The sequence below is a fragment of the Euwallacea fornicatus genome, chromosome 18 (assembly GCF_040115645.1).
Source record: "Euwallacea fornicatus isolate EFF26 chromosome 18, ASM4011564v1, whole genome shotgun sequence".
NCBI lineage: Eukaryota > Metazoa > Arthropoda > Insecta > Coleoptera > Curculionidae > Euwallacea > Euwallacea fornicatus.
In genome coordinates, this window is record NC_089558.1 from 66,749 (window position 1) to 77,258 (window position 10,510).

General features: G+C 34.8%; 1 protein-coding gene across 3 annotated transcripts; it reads right to left on the bottom strand.

Annotated features, from left to right (window-relative positions):
• Positions 1-111: 111 nt before the first annotated feature.
• On the bottom strand, positions 112-10,435 carry LOC136344937 (uncharacterized). Of its 3 annotated transcripts, XM_066292847.1 has the most exons (17): positions 10,057-10,435; positions 8,432-8,531; positions 7,986-8,085; positions 7,799-7,930; positions 7,570-7,743; positions 7,172-7,510; positions 6,430-6,484; positions 6,229-6,379; positions 5,987-6,172; positions 5,242-5,372; positions 5,056-5,177; positions 4,517-4,754; positions 3,392-4,463; positions 2,160-3,075; positions 1,637-1,918; positions 1,488-1,580; positions 112-1,139 (listed from the first exon to the last, which is right to left on the bottom strand). In XM_066292847.1, the coding sequence occupies exons 2-17, from the start codon at positions 8,443-8,445 to the stop codon at positions 1,017-1,019; spliced, it is 4,128 nt and encodes a 1,375-aa protein (XP_066148944.1). In that variant the 5' UTR covers positions 8,446-8,531; positions 10,057-10,435; the 3' UTR covers positions 112-1,016. The 3 variants fall into 3 exon arrangements, with proteins under 3 accessions (XP_066148944.1, XP_066148943.1, XP_066148945.1); XM_066292846.1 differs by lacking the exon at positions 8,432-8,531; XM_066292848.1 differs by lacking the exon at positions 8,432-8,531 and having other exon boundaries at positions 1,016-1,154.
• Between the last annotated feature and the right edge of the window lie 75 nt (positions 10,436-10,510).

The window sequence follows — 10,510 nt, forward strand, 5'->3', positions numbered from 1 at the left end:
GATATGTGGATGCTTTATAAATCATAACTCTCACAACGAGATATAACGTCATTAAGATGCGTAAGAGGGTAATTAGAAATGGGTAAATTGGTAAACACGCAAAACAATAAATTTCAAAATGCTTATCTGAACGTTTAATTAAATGATTTAAGACATGACTTGAGCCTTACAATTCTACGGCACAAAATAATAAATTTTGCATGAAATAAAGATACTTAAATATGTACAATTATATATAATATAAATACAATATAGGTAGGTCGAGCTGCCAACAGACGAAATTGGGCGGTCTTTTTGGTTCAATTAATCATTAATTAATATAAATTCAGTTAGGGAAAGACATTAAAATGCCTCATTTTCACTCTGCTGGAAGCGAATAACAATTATCACACACAAACACATGAATCTACGGAACAAAAAATTGTGCTCAAAACTGGAAGGAATACTAAAAAAGCACAATCGTTTGTCATTAAATCACAAGAATTAATTATTGTTATTTAAACTGGGGATTTGATCGACCAACTTACAATGCATACAACCATAATCTAACTAAAAAAGTAGGGCATTAGTTAAAAATACTTTAGAATATCTTGATACTGGTCAAAAACAAATAAAAATATGCTCAAATGTGTAGTTTGAGCAAAACTGTTTCGAGGGCAAATTAAAGTGAATTTTATTTTTTTTTAATTAACTCACATACACTTGTATTGCTTCACCGAGACAATCAAAATTATAAACGGCCATAAACTAATTTTTGAACGTAGAATATTTACTATTGGATAATGAAAAAAACTGTATTTCGGGTAAGACTAAAGTATATGTCGTTTGTATAGGACGAAACATACTATAAAAAAAGCACTGGTGCTCAAAAATCTGAATTAATTAAATGTAATACTTCGATTCCTCTGCTACATCCAATGATTCGAGGATTGTATTATTACCTAGAGATAATTTAAAAAACTTCATTGCGTCAGTCTTTTCAACTAAAAATTGTAGGTACAACGTTGCCTATAGGCTTATTGGGTATCGTCGATATCAAAATCGTCTTCTAATACTTTTCTTTTCACCGGACGCTTCTCCGGCAACGGCCTCTCCAGATCATAGAGATGTTCGCGGTAGTGCATGTCGCTAGCGTAGGACTAGAAGAAATGTCGCTAATGCAATGAAGTGTTAATAAAAGTGTAAATATGTCCTTTTTGGTTAATATAATTCATTTAATATGCACTGCAATTATACTATTACAGACAATGGGATACGAACACAGAAATTAGAAGTAAAATTCTTTACAGGCAACAAAAATTCTGCCCCCATGCAAACTCAGTGTAGATTCTCGACAAAATTCAAATGCCATTATCTTTTCCCCAACTCAAAAAAATATATTGCTTACAAAACTCACACTCAGTAACACAACTATCAAGACACAAAAGCGCAACCAAAAAGAACACAAACAAATAATTTTCAGTACTCACTTACGGAACTGCACTTACCATTTTCGCTATTAGGCGTTTCGGAATGTTCTCAGTCAGTGAATAAATATGTTCTCTTCGCGCATCCAAGTGACTTAAATCCTCAAATACCACCTGAAAAATGTAAATAAACATAAATTGTAATACAAGTTAAACAAATGAATACTGACAGTATAAAGTGGTTCATCAGTCCTTCCCACGCATTCAGCCTCGTAAATTTCCCCATCTGTCCAGCGGACATTAACGATATCCCCGTAACTAGGTCCAGAAACGCCGACCCAATCAACCAAATGGTCTAACGTAATATCTTTGGAGAAACTTTGGTCGCATCTGAAGTATACGGAGAACTTTAGACTGCACTTAATTTCAGTCACTTTGGCCCTGTAGTACCGGTTGTTTTTGTGTTTGGCCCACACTTCTTCTTCCACGGATATGGGCACTCTTTTGATCGTCTGAAATTGATTTTTGATAAATATAAAGAATTTTTACTTTATAATATCAAGAAAACTTTGAATTTGACAACATGTGACATATTTGAACTGATAACGTCGCACTTTTGATTATAAAACAAAACAACGGTGCATCATTGCCATTTTCAAAAGAACACAAATGTTAAGGAATTTTTGTATGTAATTAGTGATTTCAATATCTACTTAACATTTTTTTAACGATTACACGTTATTCTCACCATACCTTCTCACAATTCGGCGGTCGCCCTCTATTATTGACATTAATTTCTTTCCTTCCTCGCATATCCGACTCACAATTACTCACTAACCGCGAAACCGGCGACGAACTAACGTTATACAGCGTGCACCCTTTCTTCATTCTCTCCTGCAAACTGGGAGAAAAGTGACTCAAAATATCCTCAACCTCAACCGCCACATTGAGGGGAGTTAAATCTTCGCGCAGCTGCTCCAACGACCGAGGCTGCGCCAACACTTCGGAAGGCACTGGCGGCACGCGACTTTTAGTGCTGGTTGCGTGGTTTTTGCAGAACCTGATCAGCTCTTTTAGCAGCTCCAAATTGCGATGTTTCTGGACTTTGGAGGCCCTCCCGCTACGCTTCACTCCGGTCAACGTAGAAAGGTCAATCGTCCCAGCGTCGCCACACGTGCGCTTGGAATTTAGAAAAAGCTGCAACATCTTGTTTTTGAGATTAAGTGTTCCTGGCTGCTTTGCAACTTTGTTATTATTATTACTGGGTGGCTTTGGTGGTGACGTTTGTGAAGGGTTGATTTCACTTAATTGACTGCAGAAATTCAAGTTTATATTTTCCACTATGACTCTGGGTTCTTTCTCGTGTACAGTCTGAATGGCAATTTCTTCACCATTTTCTGGCTCAGTTCCCACCTCCATATCTAGGGCTATATCCTCAACATCACTTATTGGCAATACAGGCACAGCTTCTTTTTCATTGGGCAATTCTTCAACATCATTGTTTTGCTGCATTGCTTCTTCACCTTTATCCAACTTGATAGGCTGTTGTGTCATTGGATAGAATCGGTCCTTGTTTAGGTAAATTGTTTTAGGACATGAGTTGACACTATACCAGTTTTGGTTGGTCCAGACAGGCTTTTGGGCGGGTTGCAAAGTTTGGTAATTGTTGCTGAAATATTGTTTATTATTAGCTAATCTCTAGAAAAACATGTCGTAAATATTTAAATATAGGAATTGAAAAAAACAGCTGAAGCCAGTTACATAATGACACTTCAAAAAGGTGTTTTTAGTTGAACCAAAACTGGTACTTGAACTGTCCCATAATAACAGCATTGCTGTCAAATTCATTTGATTTGTGATACATATTGACAGGGTATTCTTATCTGATGGTTCAATTATCAATTGGATTTAACTGAACTTAAGTTGGAACCATGATCCTACAATTGAAGCTTTGCTTAAGCCTGCGACGTAAATTTCTCACTTACCCGTCTCTGGCTGCTTGCACAGGATTTAGCGTTATCCCAGGCGGCAAAATAATCTTCTGGACAACTGCTTCTTGCGGCTTCAACCCATTGCTATTGGTGATCACAGCGGTTGGAAACTGGTTCAAAACCACAATATTCTGCACCGCTCTAGTACTCTGCTGCGGCATTGGATTCGCCACCACACCGTACTGCTGCTGCGCACTCACAGCGGTAAATTGCGGAATCACTTCGCTGCTAGTGGGGGCGGAATACAGAGTAATGGTGTTATCATTGGTTTGGGTCTGAGGTGCCACTTTGTTAACTACTAAGTTTGTGTAGGTGAGTCCTGGAGGCTGGGATTTGCTACATTGGGAATTTTGTGAACTTGGTCCTTGAAGCTCGTCAAATAGATCTAAATCTCCAACGATTGGGTCAATTGAGAATTGCTGCTGCTGGGTATTATTGTATGTGTTCTTAGGAACATCCACGACTAGAGCACTGGGTTTAACTGTCTGGGAAATCTCGCTGAGCTGTGTTTTGATCGGGCTCAAACTCACTGACGAGTCCAAGTTGGCATATTTACCCTCAATTTTCGACATAACTGGGAAATGAGTGAAAGTCGTGTCGGGCTTATAATTCTCCAATGGAGCTTTTGGAGTCGTAATCATGCTATTCTCCTTCTTCGTCTCGCTCTTAATCATATGCTCCATAGTTTTATTTCTATCACAATTTTTCACAGGTCTATTTCGCTGCAAGAAGCTCAAATAAGCATTTTCGAATCCCTTATTTCCCACGAGGTTGATCAAATTTCCTTGAATAGCATTGGGAGGTTTCGTTACAGTTTTGGGAACAGGAGCACTTAAGGAGGGGATCGCAGGCTTTTTCTCCACTTCTTTAACGGGACAAATGCTTGCAGAAACCGCGATAACAGGCTCTTTAAATGAATTGGCCAGCTGATATTCTTGATCCGCCTGTCTTATAATGCTGTCTATATCCTCTTTGGCTTTCGCCACTTCAAAACCTTCAGTCTCGGGTGGTATAATAATCGTTCTTGATGATGATGGTTCAGATTTTGATCCCAGACTTTCCCCTACTGAAATTTAAAATGATCAAATGTACAAAACAATGTGATTTAGGAAAACTTACGCTCTTTCTTTTTTAGTTTTTTCTTAAGCTTCTCCTTGAGATCTTTCTCCTTAGGCTTGGATTTCTTCTTGTTTATGAAGTCGTTCTCGCGGGCCACCAACGATTTGACCAATTCATCTGTGCCTGGACTTGCAGGAGACGTTTCCGATTTGTTCAGAGAAACGATTCTTCCACACTGCTTCTTGGCTTTTGGCTCTTTCGAGCTACTGCTGCTTGCAGGTGCATCCTCATCCTCAGACTAAAGAAAACAATCATTACTTATTTCAGTCAATTGAGTTATTTTAATTTTATAGCATCAGTGAATGTATGGAGGTAAGTTCATGTAAGTGAATTAATATAGCAAACAAAATTTTATTTTTTAATATTTTCAAAATTAGCATCAGCAAGAATTTTTGGTTCAACTAATCTCAATTCTGTGAAATCCCTGTGACAAATATATCCGCATTGCATACACCAAATATACAAGTTATATGTATATCCATTTTTTTTTCATTTCTCTAAAATCTCAAGATGCTCTAAAACTGAAAAATCAAATGTACCTCACTGCACTCCTTTTTCTTGGGCTTCCGCCCTGACCCTGCGGATCGGCGCTTCTTCGGTACTACTCTCTTCCCTTTTTTTACATTATACCCGTCGTCGCATATATCCACATCTTCAGCTTCTAAACAAAAAAAAAAACGCATAATTTCGCATGGGTCTTCAATAGAGAAAGTAACGGTTATTACCAATTTCACCAGCTTTCAGCCAGATATCTTCCAAGACCTCCATTTGCTGCTCGTCTGGTTGTATTTCCTCAAAAGCCAGATTGTCTTCCTCAATTAATTGGAGCTGTAAATCTGCCGGAAACTCCGCGAAACTACAAGAAAATGATACTAAGTAATCGTTTATACTTTATTTAATAGATTTCTCATTTAATATTTTTATTGGATATTTTATTTAAATTTTTTATTGGCTTTTACAAAAACACACCCTTCTTATATTTAGCTAAACAATTATAGGATACCTCAAGAATTGAGATCTGAAAAATAATGCTGTTAAAAAAATCTCTCAACAAACTGCGTGACAGATTACATTTACTTTCTGTAAATTATTGGAGTCCGCCCTACATAATCGTAAGAAGAAAGTGTGCAAATAATATACAAATTAAAAAGGAAGTTGAGAAATAATGTCTAGAATAAAGGAAATATGGCAACAAGCATGTAATAAATACAAGAAGCATTAAGTAATATAGAAAGTTAGAAAGTACCAAAGAAAATATAGTAAGGTTCCTTTCTTACATAAAAAGTACACAACAATTAAACTCAATCCCGTTAATAATTATTTAACAGATTCAAAACCATTTCCAGTTGTCAATCTAAAAGCTTTGTAATGTTACTGTTATCATATTTCACCACCATTTTCTAGTATATTTATCTTTCTTTTTCTATTGATATCAAGAAATCAGAAATTGTATTATGTCAGTTAACTCACTTAGGATATCCAGCCATCATTCTCCCCTTCTTCTTTTTAAAAGGTCCCTCCATATAACTTTGTGGCAAGCTGGTGTTGTTCTTGTTACACAAAATGTCCTGAGGTAAGGGCACCGGTGCTGCCACCTTACGATCAGGCTCTTCTGGATGAGGCCCCACATCCTCCCCTTTCAACCACTTTTCATATCTATAAAAATTGAAAAAATCTAGAGAGAAGTCTTAAATTCACAAATGCTATAATACCTATCTGGTTGAAACCGTTTAACGAAAGTATCCATGGATATTTTGACCATGTCCTTGCTACATGTGCAGTGTGAAGCTCGCTTCCCATATTCCACCCATCTTTCACAGGCAAAATTGGTTGATTCAGCACAGTTAAACCCATGATTAAAACCTGTATAACAAACCATTAAAATCTCTCTTTGCATCTCAATAATTAAATACCTGCATGATAACCATAAGGAAAGGTAATCATAATTTCTCCTGCCTCTTGAGTAATCTAAATCAGAAAAAAATTATAAAATCTGTTGGTAAATTTGGGAATCTAAAATATGCACACTCAGTGCGGAAATGTGGCAGCTAAACTTTATCTGCTTCTGTCTAATTAGTTAAACTTCACAAAGTCTTAGTATAGAACAACTAGAGTTGCGTCATAGGTTTGCCATTTTCACTAACATATTAATTAGGAAAAATGGAAAAAATATGTCATGACACATAAATTACAGCCTAGGTTTAAATTATAGATGTAAAACCTAGAAATAGTCTTATCCATATATCATTCCGTGGGTAACTATTACAATTATTGTATTTAGGTAAAAATTTAAGCGTAAAAATAAAAAAGATAAACCTCATCAAAGAAAAGATACATGCAATGTTTGATGGTTTGGAAGTGATTTAAAAATAACAAAAAAATTGATTACAAAATTCATTCAATTCATAAAATCAATAGATTATAGTAAAAATAAAAATAAACATTTTCTTGGGAAAAAAACTAGTTTTCCAGTCATAGCCCTATTTAACATAAAACGAGATTGAGCTGGTTTAAATTTGACTATTAATGTAAACTATCTTTAACAGGAACGCAATCTAAAACAAGTTTGTAATTAAATGATTACCAAAACGCAAACTCAGTCACATTACTGCACTGGTGCTGCTGTTTGAATCCACCATATCAAACAAAATTTACCTTGTTATAAGGAATCGAATACTGCTTTAAAATTTGGGGCGAAATGAGCGTCATTTTATGCCTTAAAAATGCTTGGCAAGTTTTATATGAAGACGGGAAAAAGCCATTTGCCAATCGTTCGAGCCTGCGGCCATGTTCGGGAGGTATGGCATACCAAGTTTTTGGAGCCCCAAAGTGCAGGTGATTAATGGAATAAAGGTCCATATCTTCAGTGTGCCAAGCAAATGTAGTTTTCCACATTCCAAAATACAGATAAGCAGTGTTGACTCCCTCAATAGAAATCCCGTAATCTTCATTAACATAGTCCAAGATGGTTCCTAGCCTGTTTATGTTCCATTCCTAGAATTTAATTTAAATAATTAACTGCAAAATTATTACATATTTTTTTAAAAACATACATTGACATCATCATCAGTAATACTTCCAGACACATCAGCCCCATAAATCGGGGCAACGTAAGTTATGTTTTTCCAATACTTCCTCTCCAAATCTTCATAGTCAAAGTGTCTTGGAGTAGCGTAACGCTCAGAATTTGCTAAGTCGCGGTATTGTTTAACACTCATAGCTTTTTTCTATACATAAAGCTTTATTAATTTAATCGTTTAATTTAAGTTGGTTCAAAAGTACCTGAATATTAATTTGCTGATACAGCCCCTGTTTACCTGTTACGACTTGGCAAATCGGAGCTGGAATTGTGACGTTCAATTTCTCGACATCATAACCACCTTTTCGAGGTACCCATTCAGGAGGCGGGATAACCTACACAATAAAAAGTTTAAAATTGCTATTAATTGGTGTTATTAAGGCAACTTACTTTTGCTAGTCCTGCTTTATGAGCTCCCATAGATTCCATGTATTGGACGTATTTGCCAAAGTTCTTGAACTCTTCCCAAGTGGGGCGAAACACCATAATCCTTTCAAAGAAAAAATGATATATTTTCTGTTGATGGAGTAAAAACAATATTGATTTGTAACACAATATTAATTAGTAATTCAACACTTTCAATAGATGGGAAAAATTCTAGATAGGTACAAAATTTTGACTAATTTGAATGTCCTAATTTGAGATGTCTGCAGATACAATGAAAACTAATAGAGAAATTGTCAATCTGTACCTTTCGTGTCACAGATGAAAATTAAATGGGCCTTCAACCAAAAAGTTCAAACTCTCATTATACCTTTAAAAAATCGCTAAAAATTTATTTTTTTACTTTATGTTTTCATTCTATCTTCCATTATTTGACTTCCACAAATATCTACCTTTCACTTGGCATTTTCCACTAATCCTTCCCATAAATTCCTATGAAACTATAAGTCCAATAATTTTTCCTCAATTTTGTTTTACAGGTTGAAGTTGAAACTGTTGAGAGAAGCAGAGCATCTATGTAATTGGAAATTTGAATGATGGGCAATGCATGGGAAAAAAATTATGTAATTTATTGAATATATTTTTCTTACAAGAGAGATAAGGGCCCATAAGAAATTTGTAGTGGTTTACCTACATTTTAATTGGAAATAAATATGTCTGAGTAAGAAAAATAAAAGAAAATATCAATTAAAATATGCTATCTAAAACTTATGTGATGTGAGGGATGTTCTCAATCAGAACTAATATATTCCTTATTCACTAGGGTTTTCATGTTTTATTAAGCAGATGCAAACCCTAGTAGTGGCCAAGTGAGATACAAGTAAAGCCATTTTGAGGGCCTAATTTCACCCATTATCTTTTATCAGTGTTGTCCTAACTTTAAGACTTACTGTTTGTTTTTAAAAGGGACTATTTTTTAAGATATCAAAGAGTTGTTTAATAATAATTGTAAATAACAATACATATCTCATGAATATTATTCACTTTGCTATTTGACAATTCAAAGTAATTAATTTGAAGAGCAGAACAAAAAGAAACATTAAAATGTATAATCTGCTTTAAGCATTATATTATTCTTCAAGTATGGGCTCTAAAGAAAGTTAAACAGCAATTAACAAAAATTCTTTAGTTTGCTAACAGATACTTGTACAGGGTGTCCAATTTTTATTGTCTTTTCCAAAAAAAAACTTTCTTTTGGGCCACTCTTTTTATGTGTAACCCTCTCAACATGTGATCTAATTTTAAGATGCAATTATATTAAGGGAATGTTAACTTTTAACTAGATACTTTGAATTTGAACCAGCATGGAATATAAACTCATGTATGACATATATTAAATATTCAATATTATATATTCATATAGAAATAAATATCTCAAAAACTACCAGGAGTATAAGCAAAAGTGAAAAAAAATGCAAATTTTTATACTATGTATGTTAAAAACCCAACTTGTGTATAGATAAATTTAGTCAAGTTCTAACATTTAACTTCAAACTAAGTACTAAGATAATAGTTAGAGTTCTAGGAAACTTTTTTTCTTCTTAATATTGAAAATAAAAAATATATTGTTTATTTAATTTTTAAAGTAAAATTTGCCATTAATTACCCCACCTGCCTCTTTTATAAACTTGAGTACTCAAAATGGATTAAGAGGGGTTTTAAATAAATGCAAGTACCTACCTACCTTCATAAATTTCTTTTAGTTAACATGCCAAATAAATAAACAAATGAAACAAAATAATGGCTTTATTGGTAGGCTTAATTGACAGTTATTAAGGGGGTAAGTGCGGGCACGGGTTTGAGACAATACCTACTATATCATTGACAACTCAAATTATGATACAATATTATGTAATGATGGGGCCGCAAATTTACCCCAATATTATGATCCAAATTGAGGTAGTTGTTACGCAAGTTCCTTGGTTGTATTCAAGTTTTAAAATTGAGACATCAGAGCCTCTAGTGCTAGGGTATCTTATTTGATTGTATTCAACATAAATTCCTTATAATTACTTACTTGGGGCATCTTTGGTTACTATCCCCCATGATCACCTATGTAGACACAGCAAAGAAGGCCTTTTCTGATGCGTTAAAAAGCGTTAATAACGGGCTAAACTACCGGAAAAATCGCCTTAAAATGAAATCAGAAATTGGCGTCGGCCATTGTCCAAACACGAGCTTTCACGTAGTCGCAAATAAATACAGGATATTTTACTGGCCCTTAAACCGGAGAGCAATTTGGAAACTTATCATTAATGAACAGTAACTTCTTTTGGGGTTTCCCTCATAAAATTGAAGAAAATTCGATTAAATGAGCACGAAAAATTGAAAATAAATTAAAGATGCTCCCACAAACACTTTTCTCGGCCACTTCTTTCATCGTACTTGTAGGGAAATAAATGCTGCCAACCAAAATATGTTCAGTGAACAAATCATTACCAATTACCAAATATGAAGAAAACTTCTAAGTA

Excerpts from the sequence above, each read along its gene's own strand:
- LOC136344937 (XM_066292846.1), bottom strand. The coding sequence starts at position 10,085 with ATGGGGGATAGTAACCAAAGATGCCCCAA. Across the intron at positions 7,931-7,985 it reads ATAAAGCAGGACTAGCAAAA|GTTATCCCGCCTCCTGAATG; the intron begins GTAAGTTGCCTT and ends TTTATTGTGTAG. Across the intron at positions 6,173-6,228 it reads AAACGGTTTCAACCAGATAG|ATATGAAAAGTGGTTGAAAG; the intron begins GTATTATAGCAT and ends CAATTTTTATAG.